At 40.6% G+C, this 24,628-nt stretch overlaps 2 protein-coding genes across 2 annotated transcripts; both read left to right on the top strand.

Moving 5' to 3' along the window:
* The first annotated feature begins 748 nt into the window (after positions 1–748).
* Positions 749–9,745, top strand: tmem106a (transmembrane protein 106A). The gene is made up of 8 exons (XM_064321771.1): positions 749–900; positions 3,304–3,483; positions 3,674–3,737; positions 3,904–4,057; positions 4,738–4,878; positions 5,413–5,456; positions 5,875–5,928; positions 6,877–9,745. The coding sequence occupies exons 2-8, from the start codon at positions 3,315–3,317 to the stop codon at positions 6,980–6,982; spliced, it is 732 nt and encodes a 243-aa protein (XP_064177841.1). The 5' UTR covers positions 749–900; positions 3,304–3,314; the 3' UTR covers positions 6,983–9,745.
* A 6,388-nt stretch (positions 9,746–16,133) lies between these two features.
* LOC135247857 (ADP-ribosylation factor-like protein 4D) lies at positions 16,134–18,919 on the top strand. Its single transcript, XM_064321773.1, has 2 exons — positions 16,134–16,305; positions 17,527–18,919. Exon 2 carries the CDS (start codon positions 17,674–17,676, stop codon positions 18,274–18,276), a length of 603 nt encoding a protein of 200 aa, XP_064177843.1. The 5' UTR covers positions 16,134–16,305; positions 17,527–17,673; the 3' UTR covers positions 18,277–18,919.
* The last annotated feature ends 5,709 nt before the right edge of the window (positions 18,920–24,628 follow it).

Consider the following 24,628-nt stretch of genomic DNA (forward strand, 5'->3'; position numbering starts at 1 on the left):
GTGGTGCACTGTTGGCCACAGCCTTTTCGAGGAGGTTGGCTTCTTACTCCTTACGCCTCATGTAATACCAACTGCTATGCTCAGTTGGCTGCTTGGCTTCTGCCCAGGTTCAGCCTACTTCAGCACCTCAAGTACAATAAGCGCATTTTAGATGGATGTTCTATACGGGATTTTGTAAGACCGCATTGCCCTACAACATTAACAGTAAGTCCTGTTGCGTTTAAAACAAGGTTTTTGTTGGTGATTGCATTTGTCCTCTCAGTCTATTGTACTGTATGTTTTTTTTTTTTTTTTTGTTTTGTTTGTTTATCTTTATCTTGTCATTGTTTGATATCTATTATAATACACATTCTCAAAGTTACATAATACTCGCTTGGTGCATTTATGCTGAGCAACTTGCAAAAAAAAAAAAAAAAAAAACATACAAAAGAGGAGAAAGACGGTGCTATAGTCTCAGGAACACAAAAGTGCAATCACTAAGAAGGCACTGAAGGCCCATTTCAATGAGTACATTTTGCCTCAGCTATAATTAAAATATCCTCTGAAGAAAGATGTAGTCTCTAAAAACTAACGACTAATGGAATCCCTTCAGATCTCAAAGCTGCAACATAATAAACTTAACAATAGTAAACAAAATTTCCATTTATTTTTAAATTGTTTAATCAAAATGCAGTATTGAATCTTAGCGCGGAGAATGGGTAGCAATTTTAAGTAGGAGGGGTTTGTTCTTACTGAATATCGAAACCTATATTCACCAAGTGCGGAAGAAATAGCGTGTTCTCGCGCAGTTCATACTCATTGGTGTGAGAAACAGCAACTTCCTGGTTTTTTATTTTTCTCCATTTGTTGTTGGACGAGATGTTACATGACGGCATAAAATTCTCTTGATGCGCTAAACGGGTAAGTATCTAATTTCGCAATAGTTTAATAATGCGCAATTCGGTTTTATATTATTTTTATTGTATCTCATATTCTTTTGGTTTGTTCATGCAAAATATGTCCCTGGAAACGGTTCTAGAAGTGTCAGCTCGGATTTTTTTTAATGGACATGTTTTCATAATGCTGCCATAATGACAAAGACAATACAAAAGTATTCACTCTGCACGTTATCAACCAACAGAAAGGTTTCCAGAAAGTTTGGAGAAGATGCTAGTTAATGGCCGTTTTGTTGAGATATAACTTTGCTAGACAGTCTCCTAACGTCTGACAACTCAGTGCTTTGAGGCCGATTCTGCTATACAAATATTCAAGAGTTGTTTAGAAAACACGTGATGAGAACGTTCACCTTTCCAAACTTTCCTGGAATTATCTGGAATTATCTAGTCAAGGTATGTTTCAGTATGTTTCAGTTGTTATTATAAACTTATCTGATTAAGGACAGTTGTGTTTTGGCTATTTTTCTACTCTTTGTGGAAGAACTTAGACTAAGTTCCCAAAGTTAAAGCTTTTTAATTGCATAAAGTCCAACTTCTTGCCAAAAATTGTGGAATCATTTTGATGAGTAGATTGCTAAAGGGTGGAATATAGGGTTCAGACAATATTTATGTGCTTGAAACAACAGTTTAAAAGTACTCAGTGTGGCCAGTAAGTTTTTTTGTTTTTTGCTGCCTCGATCATGCTAAAATGTACTATTGTGCAGTAAACATGAAGGCATAGCCATGCATTTCTGTGTCCTATAAAATGTCTTCAAAATGTCATTCAAATTAAATGTTCAACTGAAATGTTAAACTACTTAATCCTCCCCCCAGTTTAACTGGGTAAAAAAAAACTCGCCTCACACTGAGGTGTGGTGAGTGTTCTGGTGCAAAATGGCTGCTACATCATCCATGTGGGTGCTACACATTGGTGATGGTTGAAGAGAGAGAAAAACACTTTATAAATGCAAGCCATTATTATTATTATTATATTATAATATTGAATATTATTATTAATTATTTCTCATTTTTTCTCAGATTAAAGTATCTGAGGGTCAGGCTTTTATCAGTTTGAGTCCCAAAGTGAGCATCTCTATTGTCATAACCTGTCAGCGCAATCCAGACAATGTTTGTCAGCAAAACAATGTTGAGGTTGATTAATGGAAAGATGTGTCACACTTCATTGATCCCACAAATGGAAATGTAATTGTCAAATTTGATCTCATGGTTTTGTCCACCTACATTGCTAACAAAAGATTATTTCTGATGGCCTTCAGTCATAAGAATGTCAAACGTGATACATCAAAAATGGAGCATTCCACACGTAGAAATGTCCAGATATAATTGGTCCAATGAATTGACAATGTGGAACTTTCAATATAATTTGATCAATGTAAGAAAGAGAGAAAAAATCCCAATCTCCAGATTAGCAATTAAAAAATTCTTTATTATTTTGGGCTAACCCAACGCATATCGGCAGTAACTGCCTTCATCGGGGGATACAAAAACAGTACACGCAGGTGCAAAATACATGAGGGGTGCGGCCTAAGCCAATCAACAAACAGCAATTAGTCTCATTCACAAATAACACGTGTACAATTTGAAAACACGTATAATTTGATCAATATTCATCAAACTAGACTTATGATGTCAGGACTTTCAAGATGATGTCTGTAAAGCCATGTTTAAATTGACTGATGGAAGGGACTAATAAAGATAAAATATTCTTTTTGAGGATTTCAATATAGCTTGAACTGTCAAGATACTCCACCCCTTACAGCCCCCTCCCCTTACAACACACTAAACAGAGGTGTGTCTTAGTGAATAAAGATCAAGCCTTTGAAACACAAAGTTGTTGGTTCAAATTCTAAAACTGCCATGTCCAAGACATGAGCAGTCAGTGACCACAAAAAATTGTCAGTGCAAGCAGGATGATTTTTATGATCCCACATGGAAATTCAGTTGTCACACTATGGTCCCACAGCGAAGTTGCTGGAAAAAAGAAAGATTTTTGATGTCCTTGATTCATAGACACGTCGAAAGGTTGTAGCTTAGCACAAAATTAGCCATATCGTACCAACTGCCTGTCTAATCCTCACAAAATATTTGCCTTTTGTCTGTCTGTCTATCTTGTTTGTGTTTCATAATGTTTTCTCTGTTTATTTTTGTGATGTGTGCTTGGAACCCTATAATTCCTACTTGCAGGTATATGTATGATTGTTTTAAGTTACATTGCACCTTTAATTTAATATTTATAAACCAGTATTGTATTTTTTTTGGAACCACACACGGTGCTTATCGCATGATCAAGCACACACAAACACACCCTGATCCCTGGGCTGTATGGATGACAGACAATCCCAGGATACATTTTGACTGTATTTTCCAGGTAAGAAGGGAATGCCAATGGGTGTGTCAATGGGGCATCGCCAAAAGACCCAGGAAGAGGAGGACATCTTGCCCAGGGAATCAGAAAAGAGGAAGCTCTCCCGGAAGGACTATGGAAGCACCAGTAATGACAGCTGCAGCGACTGCCCCACTTGTCATGGAACAGGGCGCATCCCGAGAGGTGCCTAAATGCATCTAAATGTATCTAAATGCATGTCTGCATAAATGTTTTGCTAATCATCTGACTGTTCCTTATATGTGAAGATGTTTCGGATTATGATTGACTGCATCCACATGACTCTGCACAGAGGCAGTGTTAGCCAGTGGTGATCAGAGCTGTCCTGTAGCGCTGTCTGCTGTCGTTTTCACAGGTCAGGAAGGCCAGCTGGTGGCAGTCATCCCCTGCAGCGACCAAAGACTGAAGCCCCAACGCACGTAAGTGTCCCAGAAGATATGTTTCCTGTGTTGACTGTCTCTTTGCCCAACATACCCCAGCAAAAATGAAAATAGAGTCAATTATTCGCCTACATGAAATAAGCAGAGCGAGTGTTTATTTCCTCTGTTTCTGTGAGCATGACGTAATGTCCATACCCTCCCTCAGGAAGCTGTACGTATGCGTGTCGGTGGTGCTGTGCCTCTTCATCTGCGCGCTGATCCTCTTCTTCCTCTTCCCCCGGACTGTCTCGTTGTTGCCCGTGGCACTCAAGTCATCGTATGTCTTCTTCCTGCCTACAACCATCCAGATGAATCTCACGGTGGGTGTCAGGCAGGGATTGGTAACGGATATGACATGATGTCATGAGGTACAGCCATGAGGAAATCGATTCTGGTTTAGAGCATCATAATGAGATACAAAACTGGTAACAAATAAAATTTATTTTACAGTGACGTACATCAATGTCAGGAAAAATGAAAATCTAGGCATTATATGTGCATTTCCAGATGTGGTTTTCAGCTTCAGAGAATAACTAGCATACTCACAAACATTGCAAAGAAATTCACCAGCTTGAACTGACTCTCTAGATCTCTATGACAATATAGAAGATTTAGCTGTGGTTTCAAGTAGCAGTTTAATAAACAAACAGTTTTTCTACAAATATCAGATCAGTAGAAGCAGTTTCAGTGGCAGATTATTTTGCCCATATTCTTTGATGTGGGCTGTGATTTCAGATAAACAGGACTTTTCTAGCCTGGAAAGTTATGCAGGGCTTGTTACCCATGATATTCAATGAGACTAACTGCCTTTGAGAGGGAGGTTAAGGCACAGCTCAATCTGATGGATGCTCTCTTCGCACAAAAGAGCAGCAAATTGAAAGAACGGTATTAAAACGGATTACCGTTTGTAATCATATTAAAAGGCATAAAAGTCTTCTCTTCTTCTTCTTCTCACCCTCCTTCCCATTTGACTGTGCTCTGTTCACCCACTTCCTTCCAGAATGTTCTGAACATCACCAATGAGAACTTCCTTGCTGTCCAGGCCTGTGACTTGGACCTACAGGTCCTGATCTGGGACACCATTGTGGGAAAGGTCAAGATCGCCAATGTCACCACCATCACACCACGCTCTCAGAAAGTGGTGAGGACCCCCACACTGTTGCGCTGCTCTGTTGCTCCGTAAACCTATTTCTGATACTTTGAGCAGTTGGATTATTGCAAGGCATCCTGTAGTCTCATTGTGACACAATGCCTTTGTATTTGCTGTATCCTATTATAGTAATGCAGTTCCACAGCTTCGCTTTACACTGACAAATAAGCCAAAGCACAACAACACTGGAAGGCTAAATTGATTCTATAGTAACCATCGGTGTAAAGAAACCTGCATCTTCTTACTAGGGATCCACTGTAAAACTGTTGCACTACGAAAAGAATCGTACAAATCTAAGTTCTCGAAATCACTTACACCTAGCGACATAGCTCAGGAGGTAAGACCGATTGTCTGGCAGTCGGAGGGTTGCCGGTTCAAACCCCGCCCTGGGCGTGTCAAAGTGTCCTTGAGCAAGACACCTAACCCCTAACTGCTCTGGCAAATGAGAGGCATCAATTGTAAAGCGCTTTGGATAAAAGCGCTATATAAATGCAGTCCATTTACCATTTATTTTCTCTTCTGCAGTACACTTACGAGATTCCCATTACAATTGCAGACCAGGGCCTGAAGTAAGTACTTGTTTGTTGTGTCTGAGGGGATAATAATAATAATCATCATCTCCATGTTAGGCTAAGGAAGTGATGGGAGATCCCTGGGAAGGCTGAAGCCTGTTCTCCTGCCATTTTCTCGAAGGATCATTAGATACGCTCAGGAAAGACATTGGGATAAGATCACCTTGAATGATGAGAGATTTGCAAAATCCCTGGCAACCTTGCCGTTCATTTTAGGGTTTTGACTTCATGTAGAAGGCCATAAAAATGTTTATTTGGAAGAAAGATGGTTAATCATTTGTGGATGCATTCCGTTGTAGGGGCATAGGCCCTGAGCCAAGACCTGGCTTCCTGCTTTGAGACCACTGTTTTTTGGGCCCGATAAACCAGTCAGGTCCTCTTGCCCCAATAAATGAAACTTCTTTGTCTTTTACAGCAATTACTGCAAGTCGACCTCCTTCAGAATTCACACCTTGTTTTTGCATTTACAGTGAGTAAACCTTTTTATTTTTCTTAAAACTATGCTAAACTTCTATTGGCTTCTGCCCACCCTTTTATCCATTACGGGTAGAGCCTGGAAATATTTGTGGATTCATGTTAATCAGTTGCCATCAGAAGAACAGTTGGCAGCTGTTTCTCTGCAGAAACAAACCAAAAACACAGCTTGTTTTTTCTAGTAAAATGCTTCACAGTCTATCTCAGTTGCATCACAAAAGAAGCCATCAGCAACTATAGCTGGATGATTTTTGCATGCATTTAATCTGGCATTAACCATTGAATTACACCATAGTACCTATAGTACCATGTACAACTGAAGTGCGTTTCAGGCAAATAAATATTTTGGACATGAGACCATACAGGCACTGATGCGGATGCATATAAAGAGAATGACTGATACATGTACAGAGAGGTCAGAGGCTTACAAATTAAAATAATAATAATCATCATCTTCCTAAGAGGTCCAGAAATACTGTGATGTGGTTTATGTCTGTAATGCCCCTGCCCCTTATGTAATCAATCAAACCTTTTGCGGCGAACGAAGAGATTTCTGCTGAGAGGCTGAAAATAAACAGCCGTTTAGGATCTCTGTCATGTAACTGGCTGTTCTGTCCAGCTTTTCCAGTGTGGGTCGATCGCACATGTTGCATGTTGTGAGCCAACCTGGAACATGCAATTCTGAAACAGTACCTGAAGTTACACTGTAACCATTTTATTCCCCCCCTAACCCTCCCTTTACCATAAACTGTTAACACCGATGCACAAGCGAGTTCAGAGTTTTTTGATTGCAAAGCCTATCCTTGTCACCATGAAAGAAAGAGCATACATATGCTGTACCTGGTAAGCGCTGAGTCGTAAAGCAACACAGACAGTGAGCGTGCGTGCAGATGCTCCAAGTCCATGGCTAACACATCCAGTTTTGTCCTCGTATCTTCCACAGGATGACGATGAAGGTGTTCTATCTGGGACACGCCGAGCAGCTGTCCATGGACACGTTCCAGTACGTTGATTGCGGGAATAACTCAACCACCCCCCACATCGCTTAGCCCCTCCATCCCGAGACCGCGGCATTTTAGCGCGCCGTGGGTGTGAATTGACTCTTGAAGGGCTGAACTCTGGAGGCCAGTGTGAGGAGCTTTGGGACTCCTCTTCTGCTGGGCAGCCTGTGGCAGCCATACATGCCCAAGCCATAACACCCCCGCCACCATGTTTCACAGATGGTGTGCTTTGGATCTTGGGCAGTTCCTTTTGACCTCCACACGTTGCTCTTACCCTCACTCTTATGCAAGTGAATCTTGGTCTAATCTGTTCACATACCTTTCTACAAAACTCTGCAGGCTGTTTAGTTACTTCTTACCAAACTGTAAACTGCTCATTCTGTTTTTGCAACTAACTAGAGGTTTGCATCTGGTAGTGTAGCTTCTGTAGCTCTGTTTGTGAAATCCTCTGTGGACAGTAGTCACTGTCACATCCATACCTGCCTCCTGAAGAGTGTTTCTGATCGGTCAGACAGGTGTTTGGGAGTTTTTCTTCATTGAAAAATTGAGAATTCTTCAGTCATCAACTGCAGAGGTCTTCTTTGGCCTACCAGGATTACTGAGCTCCCTAGTGCTTTCTTTTTTCTTAATGGTAAATGGACTGCATTTATATAGCGCTTTTATCCAAAGCGCTTTACAATTGACCATTCACCAGAGCAGTTAGGGGTTAGGTCTCTTGCTCAGGGACACTTCGACACGTCCAGGGCGGGGTTCGAACAGGCAACCCTCCGACTGCCAGACAACTGCTCTTACCTCCTGAGCTATGTCGATGTTCCAAACAGTTGATTTTGTAAGCCTAAGTTTTTGTCTATGTCTATGTATTTTTTATTATTTCTGAGCCTCATAATGGCTTCCTAGACTTTTATTGGCACAACTGTGAACCTCATGTAGACAAATGGCAATAAAAGACTCCAAAGGCAATCAAAAGCCTACAATCAAGGCTAGATACTGAAAACCCTCTTATACATGTACTAAGAAAGCAATTGAACACACCTGACTAATCAGAAACATCTGTGAGGCCATTTGTCCCAAATATTATAGCGCCCTGAAATGTGATAATAAACGCTGACAATCTGCACTTTAATCACTTATGAATTGTTTGATTACAAATATAAAATGATGAAGTATGGAAACGAAATTATAGCTTTGTCCCAAACATAATGGAGCTCACTGTGTATATACACTATATGACCAAAAGTATCTGGCCACCTTGTTCAGGGACTGGTTTTCATGGTTTGGGCTAGGCCCCATAGGTCCAGTGAAAACAAATCGTATGCATTGACATTTAAGATGATTCTGCGCTTTCAACTTTGTGGCAACATTTTTTGGAAGGCCCTTTCCTGTTTCAGCATGACAATGCCCTCAGGCACTCGGCGAGGTCCATATAGAAATGGTTTTGTCGGGATCGGTTTAGAAAGAACTTGACTGGCCTGCACGGAGCCCTGACCTCAACCTCATCCAACACCTTTGGGATCAATTGGAAATCCAACTGCGAACCAGGCCTAATCACCCAATTAGTGCCCAACCTCACTAACACTTCTGGCTGAATGGAAGGAAATCCCTGCAGCAATTCTCCAGCATTTCATATAAAGCCTTCACGGAAGAGTGGAGGTTATCATAGCAGTAAAGCGTGGTGGATGAGATGTTGGATGTCAGGTTGTATGTATGCACTAACAAGTATTTGCCCACTTTTAAAAGGGAAAATGTTATGAGGGAACTCACTTCTGCTTTGATCAAAATGTACATGCATGTTCTCATTACTCATTTCCCTTTTAAATGAATATGAATAAGAGATATGGGACCTGACTTTTTTAATGAAATGGTTCACTTTAGTTCCTCATAAAAATTTATTTCCTTAAGGAGTAATATTTAGTAGGATTAATACAAACACTGCACCACTTTGCAGTTGATAATTTCAAATGTTTTATTCAGTGGATGTTGCAAGGACTTTACCTATTAAATGCCAGAATATATTACTCTTAACAAGTTCAATTTTGGTGTTTCTGTACACATATCACAGTAAATGTCTCTTCATCCAATGCTTCTGCAATGCACAGATGGTGCATTTTATACAGATATTCATATTGCCTGAAGATGACCATTGGTATTCCCCAGATTATATTAGTGTGAGTTTGATTTACATTTTGTTAATTAATTGAATATGCGGTTGTCATGACATCACAGTTAACAAGGTCAGTTTCAAAACCTTTAATGAAAAATGGGATTACAGCTGGTTGCCGTGATTGTAGTCTCTGAGGAAGTGAAACCGAATTATCGTGTTTCCCCACTGAGAAGTACTCATGTACGGATGGGAGTGATTGCTACTCTAAGCCATCGGCCACTAGGTGGGGATCAAGCTCTGTGTGGCTTTTTAATATGAAAACCCTGCAGCTGGAAGTAAAAACAACTTTGTTATTGTTGAAAGGGACGTTTTCATTGTCTGACTGTGTTCACATTTTTGGAAATATCATTGAATTCATCGTAACCCACTGAAAAATATTAGATATTTTGGAAATTAGTATGATAAAAGACTTGTGGCTAGATACTGAATATTTACTAGATACCAGACACCCATTTCTAGATATTATGGAAATGAGCGTGGTAAAGGGATGTTTTATGTATGGTTGGTTTTACCTCAGGGGTATGCACTTTACTGTGTCTTTGTGAATACCTTATGCTTCATTTATCATTTTACTGCGTTGATTTTCAGTATGTGTAACATGTCATGTTCCAATCGTGATTATGGTTTTATAATTAAATATGAAGTCTTGGGCACTGCCTCTTGTCTAATTTTTCCTCTTCAGATTGTTTTGTTTCATGTGAAGTTGTAATGTTGATGTCAGGTAGATGTCTTAGGAACATAGTCACTATGTTATAATAACATAATAATTCTATGTATTGACTTCCTTTCTTTTTAAACCAATTGTTCACCCTGTTGTTTTCTTATTTTCTCTCAATTTGCAATGCCCTGTTACATTTTTAGGTCTCATTGCTGATATGTCCGCTATCAGTGCTGGAGTGCTCATGTTTTTTTTCTACTAATAACATGATGTGCGGGCTGCCAGGTACTGCTTCTTTTCTCTCCACGACTTACTGGGCGGAGTTTTAATTGTTGCTCAGAGAAGTACGCTTAATGAGCAGCTGGTGCAGATCCACTGTGGTCACACCCGATTGACCAGAATAGTCATTACTGATGTGCAGTGAGAGGAGGGCAAGCGTGCCGTCTGAAATCCTCTCTCCCGGGCTGATGCAACGGACTGTTATGCGCTGCCTTGTAGGGTCGCGGTTGATGTTAGCATTGTTGCAGTCTGATTGGGTGCATCCACACACGTAACCCATTGTCTTAGCAGGGTTAGCCTTCCAGCAGCCCATGAATGTTGATTTGTTCATTCTCCAGTAGACATTAAACCTGCCACTTACATTTGCTGTGAGGTTACTCGGGCCTGTTCTTGCGAGGCTGCATTGAGCGCAAATTCCTGAATGCCTGTGTGCCGGAAGAGCTGTTCTGTGCCATCACAGGTGCTATAGGCGCTATTTAAGAAGGGAAAACAATGAACGGGCATCCATTAAAAATGTTACTGTTGATCTCCTCTCACTTTTGTGACTGTCACCTTTGAGCGAATTCAGTTCCTCCATCTATCAATCCATCCATCCATTATCAAACCCGCTTGTTCCTGTTGAAGGTAGCAGAGGGGCCGGCTGGAGTCTATCCCAGCATGCATTGGGTGAGAGGTAGGAGTACACTTACAACAGGTCACCAATCTATCACAGGGCACACACGTCATTCACTCACACTCATACCTATACCTATAATTTAGACTCCATTTAGCCTACCTGCATGTCTTTGGACTGTGGGAGGAAACCGGAGTACTGGGAGGAAACCCACGCAGACACGGGAAGAACATGAAAACTGCAACAATCTGCAATCAAGCGGGCTTTCCTTCTCAGGGCAGGACAGTGGTCCACTGTACAGAACAGTTATCTCACAGTAAGAACATCCCTAGGATTGTAGGTTATTGAAGCGAATGAAATGGTGAAGTAGCACTTGTTTTGTGTTGCTGCTGCAGGCACTCCACCCAAACTCAAACAGGTACAGAGGATATGTCTGGAGCATATGACTTGGAATATATGTTTGGGATGAATCAAGGATTCTTTAAAATAAGATTTATCAGAGGTGGAAAGTACTAGAATGGACAGGCTGCATTGTATCTGATTCCAGTGGCAGCTCAGATGTTCCTTCTGGAATGCTCATTGCTCTTGATCTTGCCATTGTAGCAGTCACTGCCATGTAAGTCATACTTCCAGTGGACTGAATTGTGTGCCTTTGGAAGTCACGACAGCAGCATCAAGCATGGATGGGAATTCACAGATGGTAGACTATGTGATATCCTGCATACATCCTCCAACTATCACACCCTATTGCAATCTCTTCCTTAACCAAATTCTATGTAAGCATTAACCAGTTCATGGAAGTTCATTGACCATTTCCAGATTTGCCTACACTTTGAACAGAGGCGAGCAGAAAAAATATTCCCTTATCAAATAACTTTTAGCTGGATTAACACAAAATCTGCACTAGGTTTAATTAGACATTATTCCAACTGAATTTGTTGGATTTTTTGTTATTTAATTCAAACATAGTACTGAGGGTGTAAATCAGGGCATTTCTGTATCTGTTGTATTAAATACCATTTCATAGCATTTTTCTACAAATGGTAGATGGTTATATGGTAGTGTTATATTTGTTCTATAAGCAAACAAATATGCCACTTAAATGAATGATTGATTTCCTTGTTTATGAATGGCTATTGGGTAGGCATTAAACCAGTATTTTGTGTTCAATACAGTTATCCTTCAATAATAGCAGCTCTTTAACTGTTTGACAGTAATCAAGGTTTTCTATGAGGAAATTAATCTTATTTGTCATACAATACAACCTCATGCTTACCAGTCTTCTGTGTTGATCTGTATTGGTTAAGTGTGGTGTTGTCTGACATCTGCGTTAGGGCTGATGTCATTCTGTGGAGCAAACGTTCTAGTCACAAAATGCCTCCAAACCAGTTCCAGCTCACAGAATGTCACGTAAGAGGTATGCCAAGTGCTTAGACTTGAAGGACTTTTCAGAATCCATGTAACAGTATAGAAATTGTGTCCTTGGCTGTTCCTTTCTACAACCTCAGTGTTCCAATCCCAGACTCTCACGTTAAATCTGAATAGCAGCCCTACAGTAGCCTTGGGAGTCTTCAATATTTAACATCCCGCCTCTTTAATCCGTAAGCAGCTGGGTGTGACAGGTTCTGCTGCAGTGGAGTTGAACGCTGCCTAGCTGCAGCCAGCTTTTAATGAATGTCTTGCTCAAAAGGAGAAGAGCCAATCAGAAGTGCAGGTTTAGCTCAGGTTCAGATTGCCATTTGAGGAAAGCATTGGCATGTGTCCATTGGGGCTAACCCATTGTTGACTTTGTAAATGAGAATTGCTGATGCAGTTATGTAGTCAAGTAGTTATTGACTGTTGTTAGTTTACAAAGCCGAATTAGCAAATAGATGAATGGTACTTATACAAACAGTGGGTTAATCACTTTCTCTTTATGGAATGATGGTATGACAAAGCCAGCTTGAACAAGCAGTTAAAATTCCACAAACGATATGCATCAATACTTTACACACACTTCCAAGGGTTTGGAGTGCAATTGCTATGACTCCAAACTGTTTTCATTATGTTAATAAAAGTGTGCTTGTAATGGATTATCATACCATAAAGAATGAATATCCGAAAGGCTAATTCAGAGACTATAATATTACTAGCAACTTTAGTTATTCAGAATAAAATCTTTATATTGCTTCAGTTTTTCCCCGCATACTTCGTCATCAATATACAGCCAAGTGATTTCTCCACTAAATTTAAGCCTATTCAATTTAACAGTGTAAGATCTTAAGACCCAGTGAGATTCTCAACTGGACTTTAGATCTCAGCTGCTACCCACACATGCATTGTGTGTTTAATCTTCACGTGCAAATACAAAATAACATGGAGGGAGACACTGAATTATTACACTGACATTATCTTTATCTTCCAGACAGGAGTTTGTTTGATAACAAATTACCTATGCTTGATTTGGAAAAGTGCATGCACCTGGTGTCTCAATAGATGCAATAGGCTGCTTCTGTTCCTCTGAGGTCCTCTGAGAGAAAGAGAACCTTAAGTAGGCTAACTCATGCTGTTTTCAGTACAGCTTTTTGAATGGTAATTAATGCCACGATTTTAAAGTATATACCTTTTAGAATCTGTATTCTTTATTTATTTGAATTGTTACTCACATTACAATGGCCTTATTTTAAAAGCAAATCTCAATTTGTAGCTATATGTATAACACCAATTAATCAAAACTAATCCTAACCAGTAATTGGGATCTCATTGGAACATATACAGATTCCCCATAATGTTTAGGACAAAAAAATGTATTTTTTCTTCTTCTTGATTTGGCTTAGTACTCAACAATTGTAGATTTATAATTAAACAATTTACATGCGGTTAAAGTGTAGGTTCTCAGCTTTTATGAATTGGTATTTTTATACATTTTGGTTTCATCATTTAGGAATTGCAGCCGGAATTTCTGGAAAAGGATCCTAATTGGCCTAAAGAGGCCATTTGCATTTCACCAACCTCTCATCCGGTTTCCTTTCCCCATGGCGATAAGACGAGAAGCATGCTCAAAGGAAGCTAACCATTCATTTTGTGTAGGGCTGCTATTGAACTTCTCACATAGGCAAGAGGGAGACTCACATCAATTTACAGGAAATAATTAACAAGTTCCCAAATCCAAAAATGTTATTCAGGGCCTGTTTCGTATTTACAGAATAATGCTATAGGTGTTATAATTAGCACTGTAAAACCACCTGCAGCAAGATGGTGCAAACGAGCCTGGAGCCTAATCTCTATTAGGGGATGATCAGTCACATTTCCTGTTATTTCTATTACTGTTACATTTAATTATTGTATGAAAGGGAGCTGGTTGCTGGTTTTGGGAGTTTCAGGGGATATCTCCGAGCACAGCTCACAGACCAGTACAGACTTGTAATATGCTCAACTGCACAGAAGGAAAACATCACAAACACTCATGTCTTGTGATTGTGTATAAGAGTATGCCTGAAGCCTTTATTTCTGTTCCATTTGGCTGTTGTGGTGAAATCATACCTTAAGCTCAGTGTGTTGCCTGCACATTGCCTAAGTAACTTTTGTGCCAAAGTGTTTCTTTGTGGGACATGGACAGCCACAGTGAAGACAAAATTAATGCCATACAGTCTCTCTGAGGTTGACTGTTATGTCGTGCCATGACTGACACTGGAGCATGTCTTGAGGAGTGGGGGGGGGTTCTACATTTTGTCAGCAAACTGTTCCACAGACCTGTGGACAATTATACACCCCCAGATAAATGCCACCACATTCCAGTCATTACACTAAGCACCCATCTCAGCCCGGCACGACAGATACTAAACAATAGTCAGCACTGCTGCCCTAATTGTTTCGGTCCTCTCTGCTGAGAACTGAATGTGACGGAGTGTCCTTGAAACATTCAAGGGCTTCAAGAGGGACTTGAGTCTAGCGTTAATTGGGCTGATGGTGAATGATCCCACCATCAAACCCACTGTCCTGGAGGATTCCAGGAAGGCCCTTCCAGTTTGAACTGAAATATAGTTACTGTTTAAGACAAAAGAAATGGTACAAATTACGCTGTGGTACTAAATATTAACTTGACATTTAAATGCTTTTTATTCTCAGTTTACAGTAGTCACCATATATTCTAATGTGAACTAATACTTGAAAGCGTAAAATGCAGCATTAAAAAACAGAATGCACCCAGGTATGCTGGCTATTTATTCACTAAAAATAATGGGACAACCACTTTCAAGACCACAGGGGGGTGCAGAAGCGCAGCGAACTTTAGAGGTGATGTCACCACTAAATAATCATACAAAATAAATTGGGATGCTTTATCGTGTTGATTTTTATGACAATTTTTTTTTCTCTTTAATAGGCTATTTCAAATTGCATCCAGCTGAGGTGAGGAAAAGCTTTACCTATGTATAACTGTTGTAGTTTGGCATGTCATTGGTTATTCGTATGTCTTCAGTGGTTAGGAAACTGCGGCACTTTCTTGAGCTTGCTTCTGTTCCACAGTAGTGACAGTCTATTTGAATAGAATATCGGAAACAAAATTCTTTTTAATTAAAAGCTACATTTCTGCTGCCTGTCTACTAGGCATGCTTGAGAAAATCTGATAAAAGTGAACAAAGCGTGTGCTATAAAGCCTACATCTCGTCTTTTCATACTACTGGGCACTCCACTACTTCTCCCTGTTCCTCACCCAGATAGTAAGTGACTCCGGCCCAGATTTCCACCGATTACTACCAGGCCGGCAGTGCTGACTTCGGGTCAGATTTGGCGCAGATCTCGGTCCGGAGTAGCTTGTTATCTCGGTAGCCCATACACTAAAATGGCACTATGTGATGTGCCCACAAGTGCACATCACTGAGATACACCGAATATTTTCAATACCATATAAAATTCATCAGATACTTACAGCCTTGCTACATCAGTGGTAGGCTATTTTTAAGCAGGACGCCTAATTTCCTAATTTCAATTACAGCTGGGCAACTACATGAGACTTTAAGCCTCAAGATTAGGACGCTCAGAATGTTCAATTTGGAAATGCATTGTTGCATTATTAGAATTATCCTAAATCACCAGATAAAATACAAATTTGAAGTGAAGCCATGGCAGCTCTGCAATATTATAACAAGCAAATCTGAGCTGCGTTATGTAGTTTTATTTGTTTTTTTACTAATAAAACTACATAAACTTTTTAACTTTTTCGAAAACAATATTTACATATGGTATGCCTATATTTGTTTCACACTGTCAGTAGGCCTATCTTTAAACTGCTCTATGATATTACTGTTATGTCCTGGAGAGATCTTTCCATACATTATGCAAAGCAAAACATCTTTTGCAAGGCTATTTTTGGAAGTAGATATGACAAAGGTTGACTTTAGATAAACATCTTGCGTCCCCTTTAACATCCCGCCTAGGTGCTGGAGGTGGCGGAGGATTCTTTGTAGCGTGTTGGGTCACGTCACTTAGGGGGTTGTGCTCTAAATGTTGTGTCCTCTCTTCTCCGCTTCACACCTCACCAGAAGATAACGGGGACAGGATGCGAGCGCAATATCGGCCGAACTCGAATTTGGATTTACTTGTGAACGTGGACATACATGGATATTTAATCGCGTTGTAGAAGACGATGTTGTGTTGGTCAATACGAGATACATCTTAAGGTAAATTCAGTTTAATTATGATCAGCCAGCATCATTTTCGAAAATATAAAAGCACTAACATTATGTTATGCGGTCCCTGGCTTAAAATATGTTGTCGTGTGTATAGATGGGATACAGATGCTTTAATAAAGTTACAAATCTGTTCAATTTTGAGGACCGATCTACTGAAACTCGGATTGTGCGAAACAATAATATGAAGTGAAGAACTATTTGTAGCCTGCACTGCCAGGCAGCCAAGGCGTGAAATAACGCATGATCAGTATGCTTTAACTATCATTTGTGGTGACGTCTTGAGTGGTAATATGTTTATGTTTTCTGCGTTCACTGCGTACAGATGTAGTGATACATCCTATCATCGCTCCAGTGTTCTCAAAGGCAATTAAATGCACCCAGACAGAGCATTGTGTGACAAATGGTAGCCTACCCAAAATCAGTTATGAGTATTCGGAGACAAGGTCTATCTTTGCAGTTTAAACCATTGTCTTGACATCAGTCTCCTCCCGCAACAAATCCCTCACGATTTAGTGTTCTAAGCGGATTCCCCTGAATTTAAAAGCGACAACAGCAACTAAGGGTCTTCTAAATGTGAACAATTAAACTACTAATCTAAAATAGCGCAAATTTTACGATGTCAAGAACTGTAAACATATTTTCTTAAGTTAATAAATATTTTATGAAATAATCAAAGTGGTGCAGTTGCGCATACCAGCAGGTTGTTAATCTTCTGTGCTAGTACCCATGACGGGTGGGCAAAGGCTTATTATATTTTCGCAGATGTTAGAACTAGGGTGTTTCGTATTGTAATGTTATCTGTCCTTTCAATGCATTAATGTGAAGGGGCTTGACATTAGCGGAGTGGTATGTTCACTGCAGATGCCCACTTGTTCTGTAACAATACAATCCCTAAGATACTGTAATAACGGTGTCTAATTGTCAGACCGTCAGCCATTGACTAGGCTACATTTGATAATATAGGATGCCAGTGCAATATAACTTTATTCTATAGAGATACTGTTTGTGAATTATCTCACATTTGTATATAACCATCAGCTCCCATTTATAATTCTACCATTTTTTTCATGTTTAGTTCATTTCAGGCAAATCTGTGTTATGTTGATTAGTTGTTAATTTAACGATAACACCCTCCCAACAACTTGAAATGATTACATTTAATCTATATTAGAAATGTGTAACCAAATGTTTTGTTTATGTTTTGATAAGGTCTGCGGTGACTCCGGCCAGCTAACCCCCTGTCTGCCAGCACAACCTTTGAAGTAGGTGTGAATGCCATGAGCCAATAAATAGAATCACCTTCCTCAAAAGAAGCTGCCACCTCACTGCTAACAAGGCCAGAAGACCCTGTCTGCCATGGGGAACCAGCTGACGGAGATTGCTCCTAACACTCCTTTCCTGCCAAACTTCCAGTGCTTGCATGTGGTGGTCATCGGCCTCGACGCCGCAGGCAAGACCTCCCTGCTGTACCGTCTGAAGCTGAGCGAGTTTGTGAAGACAATCCCCACCAAGGGCTTCAACACAGAGAAAATCAAGGTCGCGGTGGGCAACTCGCGCGCCATCACCTTCCAGGTGTGGGACGTGGGCGGCCAGGAGAAGCTCCGCCCGCTGTGGAAGTCGTACACGCGGCGGACGGACGGCATGGTCTTCGTGGTGGACTCCACCGAGGCCGAGCGCATGGAAGAGGCCAAGGTGGAGCTGCACAAGATCACCCGCACTTCGGAGAACCAGGGGGTTCCGGTGCTCCTGCTGGCCAACAAGCAGGACTTGACGTCTGCGCTGTCGGTGGCGGAGGTGGAAAAGGTGCTCGCCCTCCACGAACTGAGCGCCTCCACCCTGCACCACACGCAGGGCTGCAGCGCAGTCGACGGCCAGGGCCTGCAGCACGGCCTAGAGAAACTGTACGAAATGATTCTGAAGAGAAAGAAGATGGTCAGACACAGCAAGAAGAAGAGATGAACTATCTTCTATGGGCAGGGATACCTGCAGAGTCAACCTTTTTTTTTAAACTGTCGAAGCCCAGCTAAGGTTCCTTTCAGAAAGAGGGAATCTGGTGCAAGTGGCCAAACAAAGGAACACTTTCAGATGACCCCAGGGTCAGGAGAAATGGATTTGTCCTTTATGTGACATGCAGTATTGAACCTCCTTCTTCTGTAGCTAGTGTTTGCGGTGCAGCCGTTCTTTGTATCTAAGGAATATGTGAATGCTCGAATAGGCTGTAGCATCAACAGAAGTTAGCCCAGCACCAACAAGTCTGACAGACTTATTTTATTTTCCTTTCTACCAAACAGCTGCATTGAGGATAATAGCTTAGAGAGATAATGGTTTTGCAGAATCACAAGAATAATAAAACCACGTCAGTTCCCTTGGCTGTCTGAAAAGATAACACAACTCATTGGTTTGAGGCTGAATGCCAGCACTGGTGTATAATGTGAGCCGCCACCAAGGTACTGTTTGTTGTTGTAGATGTGGACTTAATGCCAGAGGTAAAATCCTGTCCAGTCACAGCTTGAGTTGTATTTAAGATAGCCAACTGTTTTTACAATCTGTAAATATTTTGTAATTCTTATGAATAAATAAATTATTGAAGCCTTTGACATAAGTACCACTTGAAATATCATTTGGCAGTTATTTCTAGAGGATGAGGCTAAACTCATTGCTGTTGAGTCGACAGTAGTTTTGAAGGACAGCTCACCAATGGGTAAAAAAGATAGTTGGGCAAGTTGTTTAAATCAGAATAAATCACAATGGAAACTCACTGAAAAAACACCAAAGCATTAAGAAGAATGATTTAAAACAGCATATTCTATGCTATATTAAATCTTTGACATTCATATCTTCTTATCACTTTATATTTCTTTCTAACCAAAAGTATAAAGCATATAGTTTCACCATGGGAAGTATGCTTGATGTATCAATAGCAGTTTCATGTAATCCTTTGCATTTTACAATAAAGGAAGTAAACATTTTTCCTCCAGCCAGAAATATGATTTCATTTTCATTTTAAATGTGTTTCCCATTATTAATATGTCCTCCAGCGATGACTAGATGTAGCCTTCCCTTCAAAGCTATGCATTGAATTATGTGTCAACAAGAATGGTGACTGCATCCTTGTATATCCCAGAAAGAATGTTTTCTTTTAACAGCGTAAGAAAGTAATGCAGAATTTGAATCAGAACAAAAATAAAACTCAACCCAGGAGCACCTCTAACATAAAGTAGATTGCTCTTGGTTGTTACCCCATGGCAGGGCTAAATAACTGCGTGTTTGACCTCAAGCTGCCTAGAATAGAGCCTCCATTGAGATCTATATTGCTATACAGTTGAGTGTATCTTGCACGCAAAACCCAAAGAAACACAGCACACGTTCATTTGGTGGGGGATATTTGTGGTAGATGGACATTTTCAGATTCATAAGTACTATTTACAAGTCTGTTTCCATGTAATCTAATTTAATGACTCCTCATGAGTCTATATTTGCTGTGATAATTCTCATACTGTCTTTTATTATTTTATTGTTTAAAATTCATACATGGACATTGCTGGTGGCATTTTTTTATCAACGGGATTAATCATCTGAAAGAGTTTTGGGATTATTTCTGTCTGGGGATTTACAGAGCAAAACATACTTATAAATCAAATACATAACATTCAGTTTGGAGTCAGAATCAGCATTGCCAAGGGCCCTATTGTAACTGAACACCCCCCCCCCCCGTCACAGTAGAAGAAATCAATATATCTTTAGAGCTGTTTTTCATTTTCTTATGAAATTAAAAACAAGTGTTCTTATGTGATGCCCTGCTGCGATTCATTGTGACCAAGAAGAGACTATTCTAACCTAAACTCATAAAAACAGATGACCTTGTGAGCTATTATCAAGTGTGTGGACCTTCACATAATGCAAACAAGTAAAACACCACAGGAACATAGCTGTGCAAATCTATGAATGCTAAAGGAGGTAATGGTAATGGGGGCATGACAGCGTACCTTAATGCTCCATATTGTATGCCACAGTATTCTACTATTGAGAACAGGCTTGCTGTAAAATAAATAGTACTATGACTATTCATTCCATGGCTGAAAGTGTTAGCCTTGTTCTTTACTGGGTGAAGATGATGAGATAACTTTGGGTTGCTGAGATACATGACTGATTGCATGCAAGATGCCCTTAAGCAACATGACTATAGTCCGTCATTGCAATTGTTATTTTGTTAATTCATGCATCAGCATAGTTAGGGAGCAAGTGGCCTTTCACATGTATTGTCAGAATTCAAATAGGCCTCCATTTGCACTCAGAATGCAGATACAGGGACTAATGTGAATTCTAGCCCGCTCCCAGAGAAGTATCTTGGCAATCAAAAAGCAATCATGTTCGGGACAGGGAGCATTGCAGTCCAGCCTGCTCAAGATTGGTGTAAAGTTGCATTATAGAACCTCCAATAAATTTGCAATGAATAAAAAATCGATGCTACAAAAGACTCCTGTACATTTTCCTGTTACTACTAAAATGTGAAATTTTGTCCTAAAAATATGTCATTGGTATAAAGCCATTGCAAATATTAGTTTGTGCACTAACTGGTAAGAATTTTGGGATTTGTAGTTCAATATGGAAGCAGCATCTCAAAGATAGGGATTGCATTCAACCAATGTCAAACAAAACGAAAGGAAAAGCATGTCTCAAACCAAAATGTTACATTAGATTAGAATTTATTCGCCAAATGCAAAAAGCTCTTATGTGGCAAAGGAGACAGGTACTGGAGTGTTTTTTTTTTGTCCTTTTTAAGGGCAGTGGGACTATAATCAAATTAGGTTTTCTTATCTTAGTGGCTCTCCACATTCATCCACACTTCTTGGTTGCTGATTCAGGCTGCAGAGGAATTTGCGTGACCCCCTCACCTCCTCAAATACACAAACACTTTGCACAAAATCCAATTAACATTTAATATCCCAGCTGTTTGAGCTGTAATTAGATTAATTGGGGGTGCTATTTTGGGCTGAACTGAGTAAACTGGACAACCTAAGTACACCAAAGCATTTAAATTTATTGGATCTTGCCTTCGGGGATATTTCTGCCACAAGGGACTTCTTGAGCTTGTCAGTAGAGTGTGAAAAGTGTTGAGATCCAGAATCGTGACACGCTTTGCCCGCCAATCCGGTTTTCTTGGCCACATCCATCATTTCACAGAGTGTTCCAGATGTATATCTTTGGCTGGCCTATTTTGTGAACTATATCTTAAGCAAAGCTCAAGTTTGAATACTACAAACATCAATTTTGCATAATTAAGTCGGTATCAGAATCTTTCTGGCTTTTCAGATATCACCTATTTATATGGAATACATGTTCCGAGACTAATAAGAACCGTATCTCCTGAATTTGTATTATCGCACCCATCCCATTCTTTGCAGGAAGTGCGTCGGCTCTAAAATAAGCAGTACATACGTAAAGCGCAATTATGTCATTCAGCCTCTGTGGTCAACACCCAGTCTCAGAAGAATATCTCAGTGTTGAAAAAATGAACAGCATGTTTTTGACCCCCAGGCAGTAGATGAAATGACATTCAAGGGTAAACCAAATGGTGGTGACACAGTATGGAGAGATTGATTATACTTTTTTTGGGTCTGTGGGCTCAGAGGTACAGCACCCTGCAGAGATGCTCAATTACAAGGAGACACTGACACTATCGGCTGCAAAACCAACATGCAAACATTTTCCCCATCCTCCCCCTGTACTCAGTAATAGGGTCTCCGGACTTTTGCTTTTGGCAAAGATTGAATGTTTTCCCAGCAGATCTGGTAAGGCTCTGGGTTAATACATTGTATCTGAGCAATCCATATTCCATATTATTTGCTGTTATGTATTTGAATAATTGCTTTAGTCAGGTCCAGTCAAATAATTTCTCCATATTTAGTGTAAAATGTCTGGTTCTATACAACTAATTCTGGACTGTCAAAGCACGTATGCCAAAGCTTCGCTTCAACTGGCCAACATAAGAGACGCAGAAAGCAGCACATTTCGTTTCCATGAACAGTGGACAAAGGTTGATTTGGCAGATAGGATGCCAGGTGTGGCATGTGCGAGTATGGGTGTATGTATGTAATATTTCCGATTTATAAAATAGGTTGTTTCGATCCTGGATGCTGATTGGCTGCGCTCTACAGTGATTTTAAATCCGATACAGTCACAGTTATTCAAACAGCCTGTTTGTAAACCCTATCACTCTATGCAATAAAATTACAAAATAAATAATGTCTCATCAATTAATTGTTTCTATACTTTGTAATTGTTTTATAAAAGGCCTTGGGCCGTCATGAATACAGTCACAGCTACAGGGGGTTGCCGGCATTCCACTTTGCGTCATGCCTAAATACTCCCCTGTAGCCATGACTGTATTCACGATACAGCACTGCCTCTCGTTCTTTATTGCTTATGTATGAACTAGGCCTGCCTGGAGTTCTCAGTACGTTGCGAGAATTAGGCTAAACTGACCACCGCACTCTGAACACCTTGACTGTGTCACGTGACGCAATTCGACCTTGAGCACTTACTGGTGTAATGTATCTGGTTCTTTATCCCCAAATGTCTCAGAACATAAACGCAGCCTTGGTGGACTGTCCTGTTCCGATCATGGAAACGGGCAGTTTGTGGACCGGCAGAGGATGCTGGTCTTAAAGCCTGCACCTGTGGGAGATCAAAGTGCTCATTAGAGCCGAAGGAACAGGCAGCAACAGCGGTGCCGTGCCATCCGTACACCGCTTGGCAGCTGACGGCGCTCTGCTTTGGAGCCGGTTGGGAGAACGAAGCGAGGCGGGAGGGTTTCCGTGCCTCGAACAGCGGGCCGGTGGGCGAGACTCACGGAATACGTACGCGCTGGAATTCCACAATTCACAATTAATGAGAGAAACACAAAGAGCTGACACGCTCATTAGAGCTAGATGGGGCTTTCTGTTGGCTGATGCCGGAGCTGCCCTGAGACTACCCCAGGAAAGGGCAACAAGGTCTCCGGAGAGCCTCAGAATGTTGCAGCAGTGTTCACTAAACTACTGCATCAAGCCAAAGCCTGTGGTTCCTGAAGCTGATGGCTTTGCACAGCTTTGCAGAATGGAAAAATCAATCAATGGACAAGGTATCCCATTCGATTGATCCCCCTGCTACGTTTTCAGCTGCCCCTCCAGTCATAAGCAGATATTTACATTTGGCTCTCAGAATTCCCTCATTGACCCATGCACTTGATTGGTTGTGAGACTGTGAGTGGCTCTGAGCTGAACCCAGAAAGGGGCTCTTTCAATAAGAGGAAATATAATTCTGCAAATTAACAACACAATGCGAGCCTGGTGTGGAAAACAATAAACAAGCAGACTGTTGTTTATTTCCACTCCAATAACAGATGGCCTGTAAGAAATGCTTAAAAATGTTAATGCACACCCTGAGGTGAAACTGGAACAATGTTTCTCACACGAGGGACAAAAATGACTCTCATTTCCTTATAATTGACAAGAGCATGTGCATCCTCTGGTGCGTCTACTGGCTGGCAGCTAATCTGAATTTGCTTTCGGTCATAAAGTTGCTTTGTCTCACCGATTGAAAGGCTAAAACGGTTCCATTACTTTCTATGACCTCTCTCAGGCTGTCTTTACTTAATCTGTAGCCTTTGTTAGGTGGGCAAAAGACAGACAACTGAACACTGCCGAAGAGCCAGTTTCAATGAGTGGATTTATCATGAGGCTTAAACGATGCTGAAAAGCTATCAGTTTCTCTAACAGAGGTCATCGAAGTGTTCAGTGAGTAGGAATGATCAGTGAAGGCGTAAAAAACATGCTTCTTCCTTTTGGTTCCCCTCTCTGTCAGTTTTGAGCATGCCAATTCACTATTTGCTGTTTTCAGATACAGCTTGCACAAAGCTTTTTAGGAGGCATTTTACAATAGAAAATTGGCAGGCTTGCAGTGACAGGACAGCCAAGCTTCTGCTTTGTTCGCTCATTCTACTTTGAATAAAAACAGCAATTATCAATCTGTTAAAATAGTCTCTCTGTAATCTGATTGTGTGTGTGCACGTGTGTGTGCATGAGTGTCTGTGTTTGCATGCATGCATGTGTGTGTTTGCAAATTTGTGCATGCATGTGTGCATATGTGTGTGTGTGTGTGTGTGTGTGTGTGTGTTTCTCCTGCCATGGCCTTACTCACATCCATGTCCAGTGAAACCTACAGGAGACACATTTCCATTGCAAGGTCATGTGGTCACAGAGCCTGTGAGACAAAAAAAGTTATATGCACGGCTTTTGATTTTTTTTTTTTTTTGTTGATAGTTAATATT

This window comes from Anguilla rostrata, chromosome 2, assembly GCF_018555375.3.
Source record: "Anguilla rostrata isolate EN2019 chromosome 2, ASM1855537v3, whole genome shotgun sequence".
Classification (NCBI taxonomy): Eukaryota; Metazoa; Chordata; class Actinopteri; order Anguilliformes; family Anguillidae; genus Anguilla; species Anguilla rostrata.